Raw genomic sequence first — 24,665 nt, 5'->3', positions numbered from 1 at the left:
GGCTTAAGCTGCAGGAGTGGGCGTTACCGCAGCCAGGCGGACCCCTGCAACGCGGAGGAGGGTGTCAGTTCTAGGGCAAGGGAAACGTGGGTTGTCTCCCTGTTTTGGTTCTTTGAAGGAGTGAGAAGCCTCTTTAGCTGTACTCTCCACATACTGCCGGTCCCTTCGGGAGCAAAGCTTTGTGTCACTTTGCACCCGGGGATCTGTGTGACCCAATTACCATGCAAAGTTCTGGCCTCCCGCTGTACTACCGGAGCAGAGGGAAAAAGCGCTGAGGCAGGGCTCAGACTGCAAAGACCCCCAGCCTGCAGCCGTTCACAGGGGCCTCAGCTCCAGCAGCCGCGACACCCATCTTTCTGCCGGTCCCTGTGCTGCCTCCGCCGTCCCCTCTGACTGCATTGCCGTCCCGAGATCGCTCAGCTGACTTGGGGGCGGGGCCAGTTCCCGGGGGCGGGTCCCGGGGCCCCGGGGCGGGGACAGCTAGAGCCCAGGCTGCTTCCGAGCAGACGGGCGGCTTCCCCGCGGGCTCCCTGCAGCGCCGGGATCCGACCCCTCTGCGTCACCGCGGCACCTTCCCCCGAGATGCACCTCCACTTATTCCTGCTGCTTGCATTGTGCCCTGCGGGCTCCGTGGCAGGGGCGCGCAGCTACAGCTTGCGGGGAAGCTGGAAGATCCGCAACGGGAACGGCTCGCTGGAGCTGCCCGGGGCGGTCCCCGGCTGCGTGCACAGCGCCTTGTTCCAGCAGGGCCTGATCCAGGTACTGTGTGCGCCTGTCCCCCGGCGGGCCTGCGCCCGCGTTCCCTGGTGGCGAGAGGGCCCCAGGAACCGCCTGGCAGCCTCCGAGCCCTGGGTTGTTCTCGTGGGTTAGGCACTAACTTCCCCTTTGCATCTTGTGGTCTGTGGGTGGGAAATGCCCGGGTTAGATGGAGACTGACCGACCAACGCTGTGACATTAGTAACTCTGGAAAGCGGACGTTTAGGCAGAGACATCGGTATTTCTACTAGCAGTTAACTTATTGCCATAGTTCTCGACTGAAGCGCGTATACAAAGGGCATGTTGTCAATGACAAGCATAAGGTGGGTGATTACTGTTTCAACTATCTGGACACTGCAGGGGACAATAGCCTTTTGCTAAGTAAGGGTTAACTCCATCGAGTTTTCATGTTCGCTTTTCAGCTTCGGGGAGTCACATTTGGGATTGATGTTAACACATAGTTGAGGAGAACAAGACCTACAAGAGTAAAGTTGGGATTGTCAGTGCTAGTGTAAAGGCTGAATAATTTTTTAGGCTGAATAATTTTTTGGGCTGACTGGGATATGAGGAGAGGTGTTGTTTCCTCTCAGGGCATGTGTGTGTGTGTGTCCCAATAGATTCTCAAATTTACAGACTCATTGTGGGGGACCTTTTCCTGTTTGGCAGCCTGCACACATACGTTAAACAGATTTCCATCTTCCACAGCTTTTGGGATTGCATCTGATGCAGATCGTTTTTTCACATCTTGTCTTTGCTTGGGGCAAGATGTACTTTACTTGATGTACTTGTGGGTTGTACGCGTTGTCCCAACTCTCATAATTCTACAGAGAAGGTGTTTTTATCTGGGTTTTATGGGTGGGTGATATGGAGCGAGGGAGCCCAGAGAAGTCAGGGTACGTGCCCAAGATCACACAGCAACTAAGTTGACAGAAATGGAACTCTAACCCGGGTGGCCCCACTCCATAGCCTGGATTCTGTGCTATGCTTTGCTTACCTTGGTTTTTTGAAAAAATCATGTTTTGGGAGCACTATGGTTGACTGTTAGGAGTATCATTCTAAGTTTTCTTCAATGACAGGGCAGCCAACTAGGATATAATATCAGAAAGAAGTGAATGTTCTGCATGATACTGATCTCTGTCCAATATATTTTTTAAGTAAATCATTCTCGAACTTATGTACTTTATTTTTAGTTAACAAACTACTTGTGACATAGACCACAACTGACCTTGGTACCCTGAGGCTTCGCTTACACCTGCTTTGAGCACGCCTGTGTTTATTTTACAGGGCCTCTCCTTACCTCATTTTACTAATAGAATTAAGTCAATGGGAAATAACTAGTGACTTTAGCAAATCAGATTATTGTCCCATATTCATGGGTTACATATCAAGAAACAATGTTTGGTTACTACTTAATGAGAATGGGCTTATATTATGAAATAACGGAAGTTTCCTCATGAGAATAATTTACAATGTCTGTTAAATCTCTTCACAAATTCTTAGAAAAACTTAAAATTTCAATAAGGTGGATATGGGTCTTAAATGGTAATGGGATGAGACATGAGGGAGGTTTTCTGGGTGTTAGGGAACACAAGGCCTATATTAAATCATCATCAACAGCAGTATCAACATCAATATCATTACCGAGTAATGTGATATTGTTATCCTACCTGCTTTATTGTAACATGCCTTTTTAGTGTTGAACTCAGGAGATATTCTATCATTTAGAGCAGACATTAGGCCAAATGTCATGTTTATATAAGAACTTGAAGCATATCTTGGTAATCATTCACCTAATTAATTATCCCATAATTATTCAGTACCTCTGATGTGGTAGACACTATTCTAAGTGTCTGAAATTGAGAGGTGAAGAAAACAGTCTTTGCTCCAATGGACATTCTACTGGAGGAGAGAGACAATTACCAAGTTAAAGGAAAATATAATGACAGCTGGTGAACTGAAGAAAAATTATGCAGGTTAAAGGAAAAGAGAGTGAAGGCTGGTTGGAAAGGATTATTATTTTTAAAAAATGAGGTTAAAGAGCAGTTTTGACAAGGTGACTTTTAAGCAGAGACCTTTTTAATAATGTCGCTTTTTAAGGAGAAGCACATTCCCAGCAAAGAGGAAAAAAAGACAGGAGTGGGGGAGGGGAGAGGCCCTGAGGTGGGAACATGCTTGACCAGTTCCAGGAATAGTAAGCAGGCCAGTGTGGCTGGAGCCCTGTGAGCCAGGCGGAGGGAGATGAGTTCAAAGTAGATGTCCGGTGCAGCTCTTGAGGGCTTGTAAGCCATGGGAAGCACTTTTGATTTTAATCTTCATGTGACAGGAAGCTACAGGGGTTTTGAGTTTGCAGTGGCATGATTAGATTTGCCTTTTAAAACGTCACTCTGGCTGTTGTGCGAAGACTACAGTGCGTGAGAATGGAAGCGGGGAGACCAGCTAGGGGGACTATTGCAGCTCTATGGAAAAAAGATGTCTGGCTCGGACCAGGGTGGTAGCAGTAAAGTGGTGAGAATGGTTTGGGAGAATATATATATTTTTTTGTCTTTTTTCATGTCCGGCAACGGATTGCAACCCTCAGTGTCGCGCCCGTACCGGACCGGGACCGGCAACAGGATTGCAACCCTCGGTGTTGCTCCCACACCTCGCTCAGCCAGTGAGCGGGAACCAGTCTGCATGCGGGATCCGAACCCTCGGTGGGAGCGCCGCCGCGCTCCCAAGCGGCGCACTGTAGCAGTGCGCCACCGGGCCGGCCCTGGGAGAATATATTTTAAATGTAGAACCAACAAGATTTGTTCAGTTGGATTTTATTTTACTTATTAAATTGACACATAGTTATACATTTAATGGGGTACAGTGTGATATTTTGATACATGTATACAATGTGTAATGATCAAGTCAGGGTAATTAACATATCCATCTCCTCAGACATTAGTCATTTCTTTGTGTTGGGAACATCCAAAATCTCTTCTAGCTATTTGAAAATATACAATAAATTATTAACTATATTCACCCTGCTGCGCTATAGAACACTAGAAATTATTCTTCCTATCTAGCTATGATTTTGTGCCCCTTAACCAATCTCTTCCTCTCCCCACTTTCTCCCTATCCTTCCCAGCCTCTAGTGACCACTATTCATTCTACTTTTATGAGATCCTGTTCACTTGGCCTTGTTGATGGACTGGGTGTAAAGAGTAAGAGAAAGGGGAGTCAAGGAAAAATTCAGGATTTTTGAACTGAGCTGTCGGTTAAATGGAATTTGTATTTACTGAGAGACTCTGTGGGCAACCCTGGCTGTTTCATAGGTGAGCGTACTGGTTTCTTACACAGAATCTAAACCTTATGTGTCTTGGCAAGGCTTTTGGGCTCCCTGCTAAAGGTTATTTGTTCAGCCTAGTATTGTGCCATGCACTATAATAGGTTTTAGGAATAAAAAAAGAAATGAATAAACTGGAGTTTTATTTTGTGGGAGGTCATATTTAGTGAGACAGAAAACCTAATTAATTACCACATGATATGTTAAGTGCATGGACAAGGAGACTCTTCTGTTGGGAATGCTCTCAGTTTTTCTGTGCAATTTCTCACTGGTGTAAGTTTTGAAAAGCTGCTGCTTTTTTTTTTTTTTTTTTTTTTTTAAAGATATTCTCAGTGTGCCAAAACTAGAAGATAGAGATAAGAAAAAGAAAAGTTGGAAACCTGGCTTCCAGAGATAACGACTATTAAAATTTAAAAAATACAGTATATCCATTCAGAATTTTTTATGCATACACATTTAGAAGTATTTGAATATACAGTTTAACAACCTTTTTATGTTTAATAGTTAGTGATGCTCTTAAATGCAGTAAACATATTTTTACAAACTATGTTTAATGGCTCTTTTTTATTCTATTGTACACATTTACCATCACTTATAATCAATCACTTATTGCTGGATAGTTAGATCTGACTATTTTTTTCTATTTTTTAATGATCTTCTTAACTAAATGATAGTGTTCATCTTTATTTTCTTGGACAAATATTTAGAAGTGGAATAGCTGGTTCATAGGGTGTATTAATCAGGGTTCTCCATAGAGACAGAATCAATAAGATATGTTATAATTATATGAGAGGGATTTATCAGGGGAACTAGCTCACGTGTCTATGAAGAAAAGTCCCACGATAGGCCGTCTATAAACTGGATGCCGGCAGTGTGGCTTAGTCCAAGTCCAAGGCCTCAGAACCAGGGAAGGGAGGCTGATGGTGTCCTTGGTGTAAGTCCTAGAACCCAAAATCTGAAGAGTCTCGAGCTCTGATGTCCACGGACAGGAGAGAAGAGTGTATCCCAGCTCCAGCAGATAGAGAGAGAGCTTCACCTCTTTCCTCTGTCTTTTGTTCTCTCTGGACCCCCAGAGGATTGGATGGTTCCCACCCACACTGACAGTGGGTCTTTCCCACCCAGGCCACTCAGACTCTCATGCTAATCTCTGCTGGAAACACCCTCACTGACACACCTGAAAAGATTGCTTTACCAGGTTTCTCAGCATTCCTTCATCTAACCAGTTGACATCTAGAATTAACCTTCACAGTATGCACTTTTTTAGTCTTTTATATGTACATCTAAGTTGCTCTCCATAAAAGTTGAACCAGTTGTACACTCGCATCATCATTTTATCAGAGTGCTTATTTTAGGTGCTAGATTTGAATATTATTTAAAAAAAACAAAACTGATTTACTTTCTGGTGGGGTTAAATAATTTGTATATGTTTATTTCAAATGCTTATTGATGATTTGGGAGTTACTTATTCATGTTCTTTATCTATTTTCCCAATCTTTTAAAATAGAGATTTGTAAGACCTTGTTACGTACTTTCAGAAATTTCCCATTTATTAATGATGTATTTTGCTATATGGATGTTTTAAAAGTTTTTCTTTTATGTTTTTTTCTGTCTTTGACAGTATGCTTAGAAAGTAATTCCCCTCCTCCATGTATCTTTATGGTATTTTTTCCAAATAGTTAATCAGTTGTTTATATCCCATGATTTGAACAGTTTCTTTTTGTCCACTGATATAAAATATTACTCTTATCATGCACTAAATTCTCATATGATATAATTTTCTTATTTTTTCTCTTTTAATTTTTTAAAAAGAATTATAAAATCTTAGTGCTTATAGTACAAAAAGTTGATGCAGAAAATATAAAGAAGAAAAAAAACAATAAAAAGCATACTATGAGTCAGAAGTAACCACTGTAGAATGTATAAATCTTTCTACTGTTTATCTTTCTAGATTTTTTTCAAGTATATACAAACAAATACAATAGTATAAGAGTGAAATTATTCCCTAAGGTGGTTTTGTAAGCTACTTTTATTTATTTATTTATTTATTTGTTTGTTTATTTGACAGTTGGCTTTTACAGGGATCCAAAACCTTGACCTTGGTGTCATCAGCACCGTCCTCTCCCAAGTGAGCTAACTGGCCAGCCCAGAAGCTACTTTTGAATTTAAAATTTATGGTGAATATCTTTCTGTGTCTGTGTCTCTAAATATAAATTTGGAATAATTTTTAATAACTGCATAGACTCCATTATTAAGCTGTGTTTTTATTCAAAATCTACACTTAAAAATATAAAAAACATATTTTAAATATAGATATACACATATACTAAAAAATGGGTGCACCACAGGCTTGGTACTTTTTCTCTAAATTTTATTATCACTTTGTATTCTTCACATATAAATGGGACAAATGGTCAGAGAAAGATGTTTTTTATACAACTAAGTTTAAAAAATATAAACTGTAAGATTATGTCATAGTAGCTATACATGTGATTGACAAATTAATCTTAATCATTTTGTCCAAGGAGCCATGAGTCTGGCTGTGGAGGCCCTAATCTGCAGGTTATCACTCATAAATACATTCTAATAACATACGTGCACTCAGTGTGGATAAACGTATATTTTTGTACTCTAAGCAGCGAAGAGGCAGTTTCCATGTAAATATTTTTTAAAACTTATTGTAGTGAATTTTAAACTACTAATAAAATAATGTAACAAAATAAACACCCATTTACCCATCACCTGGCTTCTACAATGATCAATTCATGGCTAATTTTGTTTCTTCTACAAACCACTATGCCACGCCTTATTATTTTGAAGCAATCCCAGACATCACATTATTTCATCCACAAACATTTCGGTATGGCTCTCTAAAAGGTAGGAGCTTTCTTTTTTAAAAACATAATCAATACCATTATCACCCATGAAATACTTTTGATGTGTTTCAGAGAAGGAAGTTCCATGATTATGGTTCCAAATGACTAAACATTAATTTATTCTTAAAGGAGAGGGTACTTTCTGGTTGTTATACTAACCTTCCACAGAAGGCTTAAGACACTTAAGAATGGAACGTTTGGCTTTATTTGACCATTTTATGATGTAAAATGATCTCAAAAGCTTTTAGGAAAGGACCCGTTTACATTTAGTACCCCTTCTTCTTTTTTTTTTTTTTTCCCTTTTTGTCTTTTTCCGTGTCCGGCAACGGATCGCAACCCTCAGTGTCGTGCCCGTACCGGACCGGGACCGGCAACGGGATCGCAACCCTCGGTGTTGCTCCCACACCTTGCTCAGCCAGTGAGCGGGAACCGGTCTGTATGTGGGATCCGAACCCTCGGTGGGAGCGCTACCACGCTCCCAAGCAGCGCACTGTAGCAGTGCGCCACCGGGCCGGCCCTAGTACACCTTCTTCTAAAAGTTTGGCTGCTTAAGCCATGCGTGACATTAAGAAGATAAATGAGCTAATAACTCTGTATTTGAAATTTAAATTTAAACAGAAATTGTCATCAATTAATAATGTTGCTTAATTTCTGGGGAGACTGAACTATGAAAAGTTTAAGCCCTCATTTAAAAAAACAGATATTTAAACCTGGACACGTTTCCTTGTTTGATGCTACACAGGGAATGTTTACGGCATGGCAGGATTTGCTTCATGGGGCCCAAAACAGAGAACCAAAGGACCATCTGAGTACTGAATTTTTAGGTGGGTGCTGGCTGGTCCTTGTCACATGTAAGCATATACAGTAGTCCTTTGGTATTCATTGGGGACTGGTTCCAGGACCTCCCCCAGATACCAGAAGCCAAGGATACTGAAGTCCCTGATATAAAATGGTGTTCTGTATAACCTAGCATGTCCTCCCATATACTCTAACTCATCTATAGCTTACTTATAATATCTAATTCAATGTAAATGCTATGTAAATAGTTGTTCCACTGCATTGTTTTTTAATTTGTGTTATTTTTTTATTGTTGTATTCTTATTTTTCATTGTTTTTTCCCTCCCGAATATTTTTGATCCTCAGTTGGTTGACTCCATGGAAATGGAAATTGTAGATGGGAAGGCCAACTGTGTAGTCAGCCTAGACTATAAAATTTATTCTCGTGTAATATTTGATATCTTCCACGTGCAGTGCACTATTCTTCCTTCTTTCGTGTGCACTTGTTCATAAAATTTCCACAACAACCCTGTGGAAAAGGTATAATTATTCACATTGACTGAGGCTCAGAGAAGTGATTGCCCGAGATCATGCTCTAATAAATGGTGGAGCAAGGATTCAAACTCAGATATTTTTTTTCATCATCCCACACTGCCTATTGGCAGGAAGGATAAATAGGAAGCAAAGGGAACAACTATTATTTTAATTTAAAGATGTCCAATGAAAATAGTGACAAGAACACAATATGCTATTGTTCAAAATATAGCACCAAAAACATCCCATTTGCTAAAAGTCTTCAATTAATGCAAGCATTTCCTGAGGGTTAATCCACGTATTACTTTCTCTATTCTCTGTCTTTTCGAAGTCTCTTCATTTCAACCATTACCTCTGTGCCAAAATTGCTCAAATGCTTACCTCTAACTTCCACCTCCCTCCTGATTTCCAGTTCAACATTCTGCTTGACTCTGTTACCTAAATGTACTCATGGCTTAGGAAACTCAGGATGCTCAAATATCTCTTCTCTCAGTCCTCCCAATCCTTAGTTTCTCTTATTTTATCAATTTCTAATAACAGCACGAGTATTTTCCCAGTGAACTAGGTCTGGAATCTGGGTGCCATTTTTGTTTTTGTTTTGTTTTGTTTTGTTTTCTTCTGCCTCTTCTATTGTCAGGTACTGGATTTTGTAGATCGAACCTACGGTGTCTTATAACCATTCCCTCCTTGTCATTTCTACTGCTATCAACCTAGCTTTTTGTTTTCTTTTTTAAAAAGAGGCCAGTTAATTTTAGTGACTTTTAAGAAATAGGTAAAGGATGTAAATAGTAATATTTTTTTTGCATGCCTATCACCTCAAATTGCAATTATTCCCCATTTACCCCACCCAATCTCTCCCCACCCCTGCAGCAACCTTAGTTCTATTCTTTTTCTCTTCAAGTCCAACAAACCACTGTGGTCCTTCTTTCCTTCCTTCTTTCTCTCTTAGCTACCACTTATGAGTGAGGACATGAGGTATTTTTCCCTCTGTGCCTGGCTTATTTTACTTAACATAATTTTCTACAAGCTCATCCATGTTGCTGTGAATGGCAGAATTTCATTCTTTTTAAAGGCTGAGTAGCATTCCTTTGTGTATATATACCACATTTTCCTTAGCTAGTCATCCATGCATGGAAATTTAGGTTGGTTTTATATCTTGATTATTGTAAACAGAGCTGCAACAAACGTGGGAGTGCAGGTATCCCTTCAACATGACGGTTTCCATTCATTTGGGTATATATGCAGAAGTGGGATCGCTGGATTGTATAGTAGATCTATCTGTAGTTGTTTGAGAAATCTCCATACTGTTTTCCATAGTGTCTGTACTAATTTATAGTCCCACCAACAGTGTAAGAGAGTTCTCCTCTCTCTGCATCTTCACCAGCATTTGTTATTCTTGGTCTTCTTATTGATTGCCAGTCTTACTGTGGTGAGATGATATCTCAATGTGGTTTTAATTTTCATTTCCCTGATGATTAGTGATGTTGAGCATTTTCTCAAGTACCTGATGGCCATTTGTATGTCTTCCTTCTAAAAATGTCTTTTCAGCTCCTTTGCCCATTTTTTAATTGGGTTTTTTTTTACTGTATAGTTTTTTGAGTTCCTTATATATTCTGGATATTAATCCTTTGTCTGATGTATAGTTTGCATATATTTTCTCCCATTCTGTAGATTGTCTTTTTACTCTATTGTTTCCTTTGCTGTGCAGAAGCTTTTTAATTTAATATAATACCATTTATTTATTTGTTCTTATGTTGCTTGTGTTTTGGGGTCTTCTGCATTAAGTCTTTGCCCACTCCTACTTCCTGAAGTGTTTCCCCTATGTTTTCCTTTAGTAGTTTTATAGTTTCAGGTCTTAAATCTTTAATCAATTTTGAGTTGATTTTGGTATATGGCAAGAGGTGCAGGTCTAGTTTCATTCTTCTCCATATGGATATCCAGTTTTCCCAGCACCATCATTGAAAAGGCAGTCTTTTCCCTAATATATGTTCACATTGCCTTTGTCAGAGATCAGCTGGATATAAGTATATGGGTTGATTACTGGGTTCTCTATTCTGTTCCATAGGTCTGAATATCTATTTTTATGCCAGTACCATGCTGTTTTGGTTACCATAGCTTTGTAGTATAATTTGGAGTCAGGTAGTAGTATGCCTCCAGCTGTATTTTTTTTTTTTGCTCAGGATTACTTTGGCTGTTTGGAGGCTTTTGTTGGTCCATAAGAATGTTAGAATTGTTTTTTTTCATTTCTGTGAAGAATGTCATTAATATTTTGATGTGGATTGCATTTAATCTGTAAATGAGCAAGGAATATCTTTCCATATTTTTGTGTCTTCTTTAATTTCTTTCAGTAGTGATTTGTAGTTCTCATTGTAGAGAACTTTCACCTCCTTGGTTAAATCAGTTCCTAGGTATTTAGTTTTTTTGGTGACTATTGTAAATGGGCTTACTTTTTAAATTTCTTTTTCTGCTAGTTTATCAGAGAATATAAATGCTACTGGTTTGGGGGCATTGATTTTGTATCCTGCAACATTACTGAAATTGTTAATCAGCTCAAGAGATTTTTGGTAGAGTCATTAGGTTTTTCTACATATAGGATCACGTCATTTACAAACAGGGACAGTTTGAGTTCATTTTTTTTTTCTTCCCCCTTTTGTTCCTTCTTTATTTTTATTTTTAAAATAAGTACATTCTAATATGTTGTTGGGGGGAAGTGGTGGGGGGGCTGGCACACACTGGTTCCATGGCAGGCTTGGTTGCAATGGGGGATAGGGCTAAGGCCCTCAGCTCCCCATCTCAGGACTCCAGGGGCTTCTGTCTCTGTTGCTGGCCTTGGGGTGATAGGCAGTGGGCAGGGCTGAGGCCAACAGCCCATTGTCTCAGGCCTCCTGGGGAGGGGACTTTCGCTCTGGCTCTGACTCCATTGCTGACCTGGTGGTGGTTGGTGGTGGGCAGGCCGACTTTGCTGGGTGTTCTTTATTTCTTTCTCTTGCCTGATTGCTCTGGCTGGTACTTCCAATACTATATAAAATAGAAGTGGTGATAGTGGGCATTCTTGTCTTGTTACTAGTGGGTTTTTTTCTTTCTTGGGTGTTCGTGGTAGTGATTATTATTTTTTGGATTCGAGATGCAGGACTCCCTTGAGAATTCATTACAGGGCTGGTTGTGTGGTGGTGAAATCCCACAGTTTTTGTTTGTTTAGGAAATACATGATTTCTCCCTCATTTTTGAAGGATAACCTTGTGGGTATATTATTCTTGGTTGGCATTTTTTTTTTCCTTTTAGTATTTTGAAGATGTCATCCCATTTTCTTTTTGCCTGTAGAATTTTGGTTGAGAAGTCTGCTTTTAGTTATATGGGGGTTCCCTTGTAAGTGACCTGACACTTTTCTCTTACTGCTTTTTGGATTCTCTGCCTTTGAGTTTTGCCAATTTGACTATAATGTGTCTTGAGGAGGATCTTTTTAGATTGAATCTGTTTGTGAATCTTTGAGCTTCCTGGTTCTGTAGGTTTGTGTCTCTCTTTATATCTGCGATGTTTTCCATTATTATTTCATCTAATTGATTTTCAGTGCCTTTACCTTTCTCCTCTCCTTCTGGAACATGCATGATTTGGATGTTTTTGTGCTTAAGGTTGTCTGTTAGTCCTCTTAGACTTCATTTTTTAAAATTCTCTTTTCCCTTTTTTCATCTGCCTGGGTTATTTTGGAAAAATTATCTTGGAGATTGGAAATTCTTTCTTTTGCTTGCTCTAATCTGCTGCTTATGCTCTCGGTTATGTTTCTTGTTTCACTGAATGAGTCTTTCAGTTCCAGGAGTTCTGATACTTTCTTTTTTAAGGTGTTAATCTTTGTAGATTTCCTCTTTCTTATCCTGGATGTTTTTTCTCATTTTATTGTGTTGCCTAACTGATTCTTCCTTTATCTGATTGAATTTCCTTAAGATAGTTACTCAGAATTCCTTTTCAGTCATTTCAAGTGTTTCCTGTTCTGTAGGGTCTGGTACTTGAGAATTGCTATATTCCTTTGGTGATGTCATATTTTCTTGTTTTTTCATATTTCTAGTACCTCTGCATTGATTTCTGGTCATCTGGTAGTTCAGTTGCTTTTTCTATTACTCTGGAGTGGACTTTAAGAAGAAAGACTTCTTTCTCTTTTCCCAGAAAACTCTAGTAACTCTCCTTGTATCAATGCAGTTGAATATGTAGCAGGCCACCTGCACAGTGGTCATGACTTCTACTGGTGACAAGCCACCCTTGCAGTGGTAGATGCTATGTTGGTGGCTGTTGTGGACCACCTCTGCAGAAGTGGTGCGGGGCCTCAGTTGTGGAGCCTGCTGTCTTCTGTGTGGGTGGAGTCGGGGGGAGCTGCCTGGGGTTTTTGCCTGCCTGGGCCTCGCTGGTGGTCACAGTGGTGCCGGGTCTTGCCTTCTCTGCAGGCCGCTAAAAAAATTTTAAAGGCAGGATACATAATGAAAAGCAAGTCTCCTTCTGTCCCTATCTCCTAGTTTTCTACTTCCCTTCCAGAGAAACAACCAGTTAGCCAGTTCCTTGTGTATTCTTCTGTAGATGTTATAAACATACAGACGTATATCATACATAGATTTATATATTTCTCCCCCACAGATAACATTCTCCATGAATCGTTTTTTACTAACTTTTTTCTTTAACTTAATATGTCTTAGAAAATATTTCAGATCAGTACCTGTAATAGAAATGATAACTATCACTTATTGAATGCTCACTGTGTTCCAAGAGCAGTGCTAATCACTTTTCATAATTGTCTCTTGTATCTTTATACTGATCCTGTGAAGCGTGTAGGTATGAATATTATCTCCATTCTAGGACTGAGAAAACAGATGTACAGAGATATTTTATGAACTTCACAAGGTCCCTCAGTTATTAGGGTTAAGCTGGGGCTCCAACCCTTGCCAAAAGATGGCTCTTGTGCCTCCTGCCTGTCAGCTCCATCCACCTCCCGGCTTCATCTCAGAGTCAGCAGCTGCCTCTGTGGAACTATTTAACTGCCCCACCTCACTCCCTGAGCAAATGTGGTCCCCTCCTGCTCTGACCCTTCCTATCAGCATGGAATCTGTCTCCAGGCATTTATCCTAACCTTTCATGAGTTCTAGTCCTAGGAACCCCACAGCTATATTGAAATGAGGTGTCTTCCTGAAACATCTTGCATAATGCCTGACACTTAGGAGTGGGCTAAGCAAATTGTCTGGTTTTCCCATTTAAGTTGTAGTCTCTTTAGTCAGAAAATAAAGAGTCTCTTTAAATTGTATCTCCATTTCACCTAGAGCTGTGTGAGATGGGAAGCAGTATCTACCAACTGAAGGATTTTAGGGAAAAATGGTGTTAAGGTTGACCAGAATGTTTTGACTGATTCACAGGCTGGGAATCTCTTATACCTACGCAGTCTTTGAAGTAAGAATCATAGGTGAAGATCATATTTGCCAATGGAGAAAGTGAGGTTTGGAGAGTACAGCTCTTTCTGAATGGAACACATAAATACCTCTGTGTAGTTTAGGGTAGCTTAACATGTCATGAACATTTTCTTTTATTTATTTTTTATTATATAGTACTTGATACATGGAAAGTTATGTGCACCCACACATTTATGAATTGGAAAGTCTAATAATTAAATGAATACCAGTGCATTTGCTATCCAGTTTATGAGCCTGCATATCACCAATACCTCTGTAGTTACCTGCCCCTCCCCAATCCCTTTGCCTGCCTTCCCTGAAAGTAACCACTATTCTGAATGATCATTTTCTTGCCTTTTACAAATTAAAGTTTTCCCAAATATCTATGTATCTTAATCAATATATTGTTTAATTTTACTTGTTTTCAAATAAATGTTTTCTTAACATTTATTTATTTTTGCCTAAGTGTCCATGAAAATGATGCCTGTAGATGCAACAGTTATACAGGCTTTCTCCATTGAACTCCATTTGAGGTAGTTGTGTCTCCTTCCCCCACACATGCACACCCTCACCATTATCAACATCCCCCACCAGAGTGGTACATTTGTTACAATCAATGAACCAACACGAACACATCATTATCACCCAAAGTCCACACTTTGCATTAGGATTTGCTCTTGGTTGTACATTCTTGTGTTTGAACAAATGTATAATGACTTGTACCCACCATTATAGTATCATGCAGAATAGTTTCACTACCCTAACAATCCTCCATACTCCCCCTGTTCATCCCTCCCTTCCCCTTAACCTCTGGTAACCACTGATCCTTTTATTGTCTCCCCAGTTTTTCCTTTCCCATGACAAAAGATAAGATTACAACAAAATGAGTTAAAGATCTGATTGGCTTTTGTTCATGATTCATGAATCAGGGCAGCCTAGAATGAGGCAGCCTTCATTCTACAAAATAGAATGAGGGCTTCACTGGGCAGTGGCAGAGCAGTGGGATTTGTAACGTGGGAACAAGGAAACAGAGCAGTAGAGGAAAACAATGATTGGTTAACATCAGATTACCTCAGGTTACTTTTCTGGTAAGGGTTAAAGCAGAGGGGACTTCATTATTGCTGACTCAAGTGGACCGAAATCTCCTGTTTAAAGGAAAATCTGGCCTATTTGGGAATCTACCTGCTTCCTTAAAGTTTCAGTTTGATTATGTGACATTTGGCATGAGAGACTCCATTTTGGTCTGGTCTGGTCTGTTGGGGCCTAGAGCAGAGGCTTAGTCCAAATAAATGGCCTCCCGTAACTTTTGTCTGACATCCAGAATATCATATATTTGGAATCATACAGTATGTAGTTGCTTCGGATTGGCTTCTTTCAAGTGAAAATTTTAAACCTGTAAATTCTGTTTATGTAGGAATGATATATCTGGGAAGATTACCCTCTCAAACTCAACATGCAGCTTCCTTTAAGGAGCTGGGAGACAGGAAAGGGATTCGTGTCCCACCAGCCAGGTCATCAACCAGCCCAAAATGCCTTAGCATTTTGCCATGTGGTGGCTGAGTTGTCTTCACACATTTTTTCTCATGATATTTTTAACTGTATTGGACTAGGTCCTCAGTGTAGAGTTATAAATAGGGCTGGGTGGGGAGTGTTGGTTACCTAATAATTAGGTGTCTATTCAAACCTGTGTCCGTCAGTGTTGTTCCAGGTTTATTCATTGGAGAGACTGCGTTCTGTGTGAGCAGAAAAGGAAGCAAGTTGTCTGGGCCTGGTCCATGCCATTTAACAGAACGAAACCTTACCATTGACCAGAACTTAAACATCAGTTTGGTGATTATCTGTTTTTGTTAAATCTCGTCAATCATTTCTCTCCCCTAGTAGTTTATCAGAATATGTCTTCCAGTGAGGAGCAGTTTCTGGCAGATATGAAGACACTTCAAAATGTTTGTGGGAAAATGGAATTAAAAGATAATACAAATTTTTCCATGAACTCTTTCAAGATCCTTTGTGCGGTCATCCCTTGTTATCCAAGTGGTCTTGGTTCCAGGAACACTTGTGTATACCAAAATCTGAGGATGCTTAATTCCCTAATATAAAATGGCATAGTAGTTGCATATAACCTATTCATGTCCTCCTGTATACTTTAAATCATCTCTAATTACTTATACCTAATACAATGTAAATGCTATGTAAATAGCTGTTAAACTGTATTGTTTTTTCTGTTTGTATTTTTTGTTGTTGTATTGTTAGTTTTTATTGGTTTTTTTCCTCCAAATATGTTTGATCTGCTGTTGAAGCCACATACGCAGAACCCGCAGACATGGAGAACCAACTGGACTTATCTTGATCTTGGTGCCCTCCCAGTGATGTTGTAGTGCCTCTTATAGATTCGTGCCCTGGGCAAACACTCAGCTGGCCACTGCCAGCCTAACTGGGTCACCTGCCTGTTACCTCTGTGGAACCTAGATGAAGTTGGCTATAACTTCTCTCCCTGGAGTTGTAGTTGTAGAGTTGTAACAACTCTATCTGGAGTTGTAACCCTTGTCCCTGTACCCTTCGGAGCGGGGGTGCCCCTCGATGCCTGTACAGTTCCTTCCATATATTGTTCACAGACAGATAAACTGAAAAGTTTCACTTACTGCTTTCTGTTCTGCCTCCTGTTTTGGAGCTCTCCTCTGAGAGGTAAAGGATAGAGAATGGGTAGGAGAAGAAAGACCTAAGGATTATAAGATGGAGGACTTGGGGCTGAGCACTCAGATCAGACAACATCTGTGAACACTTAGGAGGCCAGTCATCTAGGGCAGGGGTGGGCAAATGTTTTCAGTAAAGGGCTAGATACTAAATACTGCGGGCTTTGTGGGCCATATGGTCTCTGTCCCGTATATTCAACTCTGCCACTGTAGCATGAAAGCAGCTGTATGTGATATATAAAGGGCTGCGCATGGCCATGCTCTCATAATACTTTATTTATGGGCACATGTCCATTCTTAGCTTGCTGGCCACACATAAACAGGCAGGGAGCTGCATTTGGCCTGTGGGTTTCAGTTTGCTGACTTGAGCTAGGATAATATACGAAACCTGAAATTTGACAGTATCTGTGCTGCCCGTGTATTCTCTGTAGAGATCTTTTTGTGCTCAGTACGGCTAAGTGAAAAATAACTTTGGACACACTAAATGAGTCCAAGGAGTGGGAGTTTTGCTGACCTGTGGGCAGTGGAGGAGAAGTCTCCCCCCAGGAGGACAGCTGGGATGGTGGCAGCGGTAAGCAGAGGAAGGACTGCAGGTGATGAGAGGAACACAAGTTCTGTCTTTCATGCTCTGCTAATATCTTAGAAGTTCTGTGATTAGCTTCAACAAGGGAAACCAATCTTCATCACCACACATGTTCTTTGATAATGAAACTGTATTATTTATATTTCAGAACTCTTCCATTTCAGGTAATTTATTGGAATTTTCCCCTCATATTTTTTTAGTGTTAATGATATGACCTCTTTGTGCTCCTAGTCCAAGAGTTCATTAATTTTTAGGGGATAAATAGCTGTTGTTAATACTTTATTCCATGCTTGCTTTATTGATTAATTTTTGCGTATTTAACCATCTACAATAGTTTTTATCTTGCACCAACAGGAACCGTACTACAGATTTAATGACCTTAACTACAGATGGATCTCCTTGGATAACTGGACCTACAGCAAGGAATTTAAAATCCCCTTTGACATTAGGTTTGTATGTTTGTGTGTGTATATATATTATTATTTGAGCTTTTCTTCTTTTTCTGTCTCAGCAATAATCTTTTGCTTTGTTTAGATCGCATATCAGAGTTAAGACAGATTAAAGCTTTGTGCTATGATAGTGAACATATAACTATGTTCTGTTTTGTATATGAGGATAGTGCCATTGACCAGTCATAAAATTGTATCTTATGGAGTCATTTTTTCCAATGGTTGTAATGGAGTCACCTAAACCTAGTCAATTTTCTTATGTAGATTTTCTCTTCCCTGCCCCCCAGTAATCAACAGACTGTACATATTATAATATCATTAAATAGGATGAGAGATACATCATTTGTTCTGTGTGGTGCTAAACCAGCCATTGAGACTGTGACCTTGGCCTTATACCATGTCACGAGACCATAAGGAAAAGCACAGGTATTGTTTTCAGTAATGTTCTGTTATTATACGCACATATTTCCATATGAAACAGAATGTAACCCAAGTATATATACCACTCTGTTGCTAAATGGAAAGAAATTGTTCTGTTCCTTTTCTATGATTTTTTTTTTTGTAATTATTTACAAGTCTCTTAAAGGAAAAATAAAGGTAGAATATTGTGCTCAATATCATTGTGTTACTGTGTTCCAGCCTTTTACTTATAAATATCTCCCATAGTAGTTCTATTTTACCTTGAACTCAACATATCCAAAACTTAGCCAATTGACCTTTCTTCTTAAAACTAACTTTATATTCTAATAGCCGCATTGTTTCTCTTAATGTTACAACATTTTCCAATCTTTTATACCTGAGTTGTTTTTGGCTCATCATACATTTTCTTCATCTCCTGGTGTTCAGTTTGTTTCTGAGTCTTATTAATTTTTGCCTAACATTTCTCTTAGTTCAGCCCCTTCTTCCTCATTTCCAATTTTCCACCTTTGCCTGGAAGGTGAGTGCCTGGAAAAAGGCCAAAGCTGCCTAAGTACATTTCTTGCTTTGTCATTTTATTCTTTAATTTTCCTATGTGTAAACATTAAATTCATCTTCCCAAAATTCTAATTTTGCGATGACATGTTTTTGCTCAAGATTATTAAGTGTCTTTCTTTTGCTTGGCAAATCAAATATGCACCTCTCTGCTTCTCTGTGAAAATTCTGCTGAATGTTGACTGTCCCTGTAACATGGCCTGCACCCCTCCCACCCCTCTAACCTGTCCAGGATTCTCCCACTCAGCTCCCCAGCCCAAATTATGCATCTGAATCAAGTCTTTTACCTTAAAGTAATTGATGCTGCTAGCACTTTATTGCTTTGGTTTTGCTCTTTCTCTGGGAGTCTACCCTCTAACCAGGCATTTCTACTCATCTTTATTTTATTTTATTTTTTAATAGCAACTTTATTGAGATGGAATTCATGTACAATATAATCCACTCATTTTAAGTGTACAATTCAATAGATTTTAGTATATTTACAGAGTTGTGCAACCCTCACCAAAATCAAGTTTAGAACATTTTCCTCACCCCCGCAAAAGCCATATGTATTAGCAGTCATTCTCCATTCTCCATCCACTCCCACCCCCCATCTCTATCTCAGCTCTAGGCAAGCACTAACTTCCTCTCTGCTTCTGTGGATTTGCCTGTTCTGGAAACCTCATATAAACTGAACGATACAGTATGTGGTCCTTTGTGACTGGCTTCTTTCACTTGGTGCATCCACATATTATAGCATGTATCAGTACTTTATTTCTTTTTATTGCTGAATAATATTCTATTGTATGGATATACCACATTTTATTTATTCTCCTTTTCTTTAAGTTCTTGTTTTCTTCTTGAAGTCTTTCCTTGTTAGATAAACTTTAATAGCACTTGTAGTTGTCCAATAAGTGCTGTTGTACGACAGAGTAGAGCAGATTGGAGGTTTTCTGTTTCCTGTATTTTAGGCTTCATTGCCAACCAGCCTACAGACACTTTAAATTCAGAGACTGTTTTAGTTTCCTGTAAGGCTTAGCAGAGTGCTGGGTACATAGTATTCACTCATAGGCACTAATTAGTTGGTTAATGTGTTCTTTTAGTGTTAGTTTGTGAAGACATTTTGTATCTATTATTTAACTTTGTTCTCATGAGAACTTTTGCAAAGTAACTAGAAAAAAGCACAATGCATTTGGAAATTCTAAGTTATGCTCTCTATTTTACAGTGATTGATACATTATAGAGAAAGATAAGCTGGATCGCTCAAAGAACACACATGTATTAAACAAATACTTCTGAAAATTTCATTGGAATCTGCCTTTTAAGAATTATATTTTTCTGTGAAATACTTATTCCTTTAGTTCTTAACTTATATAAAAAAAAGACTTATCTAAGTTAATGGTTTATATGTCTTTAAAAAAATCTTTTCTTTTTTTTTAGCAAATGGCAAAAATTAAATTTGATTTTTGAGGGAATAGATACAGTTACAAAAATCCTGTTCAATAAAGTCACCATTGGGAAAACAGACAACATGTTCAATAGATATGTAAGTATATAATGACATCAGGTTAAAAAAACCCATTTATGTGTTTATGTTCATTGGTTTTGTGAATAGAGAAAAGTAAATTGGCCATTTGACAAGTACAAGCTCTTTGAAGCACTAGATGATTTGCTTTATTTCTCAGTTGTCACATTTGTAGAATGATGGAAACACTGCAAACCCCATGGGGTCATTGTGGGGATTTAATTTAATAAGATAATTATATGAAATGGTTGGCAAGTTCAGGAATTGTTCAACAAATGTTATTCCCTTCTCTCTTGTTTGGTGATCCAGAGTTTCATGGGAAATGACAATTGACAAATGATTTTAAAAGAAAATGTTCTTTTCTTTCGGAATGATTACATTAGGAGATTGTATCCTGATCTCCCTTCCCTTTCAAGGGTAGATTTTTCAAGACAAAAATAACTTATGACTTAGAAATACATGCTCTTCATACCAGAGAGTCAGATTGTCATAAAGTGTCTAGGAAATCCTTGGCAGTTCAAGGCCGTATGTAAATAGCCAGAGCAGACATTCCAGGGCTAAAGATATTTTCTGCTTTGTTTCCCTAGGACCATCATTCTGTCAGTAAAAATAGAAGGAGGAACCTAGAAATCTATGTTTGCGTACAGGAATACACTTAGTTATAACTAAAAGTCAGCAATGAAGTTATATGATTTTGGAGAGGTGCTTACCTCAGCAAGGAGGCTGAACCTAGATTTGAATGATTTTATGCATCTTTCATACATTCTGCCTTTATCTGAAACTTTACACAGAAGGCTACTTCCACATCATGGGTTTGTCTGTTTTTTCCCTTCAACTCAGAGCTTTGATATTACCAAAGTGGTCAGAGATGTGAACTCCATTGAGCTGCGCTTCCAGTCAGCCGTGCTGTACGCAGCCCAGAAGAGCAGAGCTCACGCTCGCCACCAGGTGCCCCCAAGCTGCCCTCCGCCAGTGCAGAAGGGAGAGTGCCACGTCAACTTTGTTCGAAAGGTAATAGTGGTCTCTCTAATGGGTAGGGCTTTACCTTGGAGGCTGGCATATGCCCACATCTGAAATGCTTGTTTGAAGACTCCAGTGGCATTTTTTCAGAAGTTGGGTATCTCTTTCTTGACCCCTTAATGCGATTTGAAAACTTCAGATAAGAACCAAAAAGATTATCTGGATGTTTGTGGAGAATCTCTATCTTTCTAGGTTTTCTTCCTGAATCATGCTTCAGAATTTAGGTAACATCAGAAAAAGAAGAAAAATATGTGGCTGATACTGTAACTTTACAAATTGTTTAACAATACTTCCGTTTGAGATTCATCTTTTGATTATTTTGACTTTGGCTTTAAATAACACAGTGGTGTGAATACTGGGGGTTGCACTGTCCCCCCCCTCCTTTCTTTTTTAAAACCAGGACAATTCTGGATTATAATGCGAAAAGTTATTTTTGAGGTCGTCAATAAAGTTAATGTATACTCATGTGGTATTTTCCCTCTACCCTTTATCCAATTTGTGGCATTTAAAACTGGCATGCTCTCCAGTTATCTAGTTAGAACAGAGCTCCTTATTACTGAAATCAGAATCAGACCCAGGTTTCTGCTATCACAATGTGTGGGACACTAACCTTGGGGCAGACTTCCAGAACAACTGCAGATTGCATCTTGGTGTTTCTGGCTCGATTGACACGGTCCAACGAGAAGAGACATGAATTGGAGACCAAGTCAGGATCTGACTTGGACCTGAATTCTGGCTTTACAAACTAGAGTGACCTTAGTCACACCCATCATTTGTATATGGAGCTAATCTCTGTCCCTCCTTTCTGATAGTGTTGATACGAGGATTCGGTGAATTAATTATGTAAAGTGCTATACAGCCATTCACAGTGTAGAATGATGAGGCTTATTTCTGTAGTTACAGATTTCTTAATTGTAATGAACACAATGTCTCAGCTTAGCGTATATGAAGTCAGTGGGGTACAGGTAGGGAGCAGGGTGTACAGAGAAAAATGGCTGTTTCTCTGGCTGTCCCTTCTAAGTCTCTTTAGCCACATCCTCCTCCTCTTCAACGTTGTATTATTCAGGCCTCTGTCTGTTTAGACTCTTTCTCCTCTCGTTTTATACCCTCTCCAGGCTATCTCATTTACCTTCATTTCTTCAATAACAATTGATTTGCTAATGACTCCCAATATTGTATGTTCAAACCATCCTCTCTTCAGTTCCAGACCTTATATTCAAATGCCTATTGGGCATCATCATTTGCCTGATTCACAGGCACCTAAAGCTCAGTATGTCCAACACTGCGCTTGTGATCTAAACTCTTCTCCCAGAGTTCCCTCTCTTGCTGAATGGAATACTATCCACAACAGTGGCTTAAGCCAGGAACCTAAAAGTTATGCTTGGTATATTCCCCTCTCTTTTTTCTCTCCTCTATTCCATTACTAAGTCTTTTGAGGATGTGAATTTAACCTCTTCAATAGCTCTTGAAATTGTTCATGCTCCATTTCTACTACTGTGTCTTGAGTTCAGTCATTTCTTGCATGAAATACTTCCTTGGTCACCTAACTGGGATCCCCACAACCTTACTTGCCTTCCTCTAATTGTCCACAGAGCCGCGAGGATGATCTTTTCAGACAGAAATGATCATATCATTCCTCTTAAAACTGACCAACAGCTTCTCGTTGCCTTTAGGCCAAAGTCTGTAGTTCTTAGCTCTGTCAGGTCCATGCTCACTTCTCCAGCCTTCTCCCCACCTCTTCCCGTTGTTCATCTTCATCTCCTGCAAGGCATCCTGTTGTCTTGCATTTACAGATCTTTGCACATGCTGTTCCTTCTAAAGAACATGCTTCCATGTCCCTTTTCCCTACTCACAGTGGATAAATGATACTTATCCTTCAGGTCTCCATAAAAAAGTAATTTTTTTTCAGGGAAACTTGTCTTGCCCCCGGCCCCAGCTACGTATTCCCTGTCTATTTCCTTTGTAAAACTCGTCATGCTTGTATTTGTTTATTTAATGCCTGAATTTCTTGCTCCACTGTGAGCACTGTAAGCAGAAGGACTGTGTCCGTTTTGTACATTGATGTACTCTCAGCCTGAAACATAGAAAGCACTTCACAAATAATTTTTGAATCAGTAAAAACTCTCATTTGGAGAGGTTGGGTGAATAAGACTGGTTTGTAGCCCTTGATGGGGAAAATAATCCACCTTATAAGGTGTTGAACATTTTGCTTTCTACTTTCTCCCTATCCCCAATGAAAGCATTACACACATGTACTTATAAACACTCCAAATAAATATCTCCAAGATGGTTTTCATTACAAACACGGCAATCTGTAAATTTAGGCAGATGTGGATGCTATGAAGCAGTTTTAAGTTTTTGTTTTTCTCTGTAGTGGAAATGAATTTATCTCTACCTTGAATAAATACAGAGCTAAAAAAATAATAGGTCAGTGAGAACAGCTTGGCCAGATCTTCAGGCTCTATTCTCCAGGTGCCTCCATTTAGAAGGATCTTTGTACTTTCCTCTGGTGCTTGTTCCTTTCTAAAATCTGAACTAATAGCCTCATACCTCTTAATTAACTGTGTTTGAAAAGTACTTTTTTTCTTTTAAGAAGAAGAAATTAGAAAAAATTCTGCTTGAAAGGGATATATTTTAAGAGAACTATTTCCTACTTTTGAATTTAAACCTTTGTATCTTTGTAATATAGAAGTTGAGTGTCATGAAGGGAGAGATAGGTGGCCGGGCTGAGTAAGACTGGATAAAGCGTCTGCCGTGGCCACCTGTGCCAGTGTCTAACATTTGAATTGATTGTTTGGGATTCTGTGTTCAGAAACAAGGACTTCTGAATTTATACTCAAGGAAATAGGGGTTGGTGAGTCTAGCTAGGGTTTTGTTAAACTTGTTTATAAAATCTTTATCTTCCAATGTATTTCCTCTTTCTTTATAGTTGTTACACTTAAATACAATGGTTGGGTCCAGAGACATTTTGGAGAAGTTTAAAGAGTAATTATTGTGTTATTTCTATGTAATATGCTTTTGAATGATAAATGTACAATTCTTCATAATTAAATTTTATGTTCTTAGAACATTTCTTCAAAATTTAACTGTGTTGCCTGGCTTGATATATTGGTTATTGTATTAGTTATCTATTGCTATGTCACAAATTACACCAAAACTTATCAGCTTAAAACAACATTTATTATCGTTGTGTCTGTCAGGGAGAAATCCAAGTGTGGCTTAGCTGGGTGCCTCTGGCTCAAGCTCTCTCATAAGGTTACAGTCAAGCTGTCGGCCAGGGCTGCAGCCATCTCAGAGACTGACTAGGGCTGAAGTGTGTTTCTAAGCTCACTGGTGGTTATTGGCAGGCCTCAAGTTGCATTCCGAGCTCACTCATATGAGTCTCTACGTAGAGCTGCCCCATGACACAGCAGCAGACTTCCCTCTTGGCCAAGAGAGTGCCCAAAACAGAAGGCTGTCTTTTGTAACCTAATTTTGGAAGTGACATCACCTCTGCAATATTCTGTTAGTTAGAGTGATTCACTAGGTCCAACCCATATTCAAGAGGAGGGGATTACACAAGGGCATAAATAGCAAGAGGGGATCAGCATGGGCCATCTTAGAGGCTGTACGTTTTGGGGGATGGCATGTGTGTGCACGCGCATGCACACACACATTGTTATGGGCTGAATTGTGTCCCCCAAATTCATATGTCAAAGTCCTAAGCCCCAGTACCTCAGAATATAACTGTATGTGGAGATAAGGTCTTCAAAGAGGTGATTAAGTTAGAAT

The 24,665-nt window shown here is 39.4% G+C and overlaps 1 protein-coding gene across 1 annotated transcript in view; it reads left to right on the top strand.

Annotated features, from left to right (window-relative positions):
- The first annotated feature begins 582 nt into the window (after positions 1-582).
- The window catches only part of MANBA (mannosidase, beta A, lysosomal), a 99,597-nt gene continuing 75,514 nt past the window's right edge, over positions 583-24,665 (top strand). Inside the window, exons 1-4 of the mRNA XM_008580838.1 lie at positions 583-759; positions 17,304-17,398; positions 19,790-19,895; positions 20,715-20,885. Of these exons, the coding sequence (XP_008579060.1) occupies positions 583-759; positions 17,304-17,398; positions 19,790-19,895; positions 20,715-20,885 (549 nt within the window). The remainder of the gene's footprint in view (positions 760-17,303; positions 17,399-19,789; positions 19,896-20,714; positions 20,886-24,665) is intronic.

This window comes from Galeopterus variegatus, unplaced genomic scaffold, assembly GCF_000696425.1.
Source record: "Galeopterus variegatus unplaced genomic scaffold, G_variegatus-3.0.2 Scaffold88, whole genome shotgun sequence".
Lineage (NCBI taxonomy): Eukaryota > Metazoa > Chordata > Mammalia > Dermoptera > Cynocephalidae > Galeopterus > Galeopterus variegatus.
This window is presented reverse-complemented; position numbering and strand designations above follow the sequence as displayed.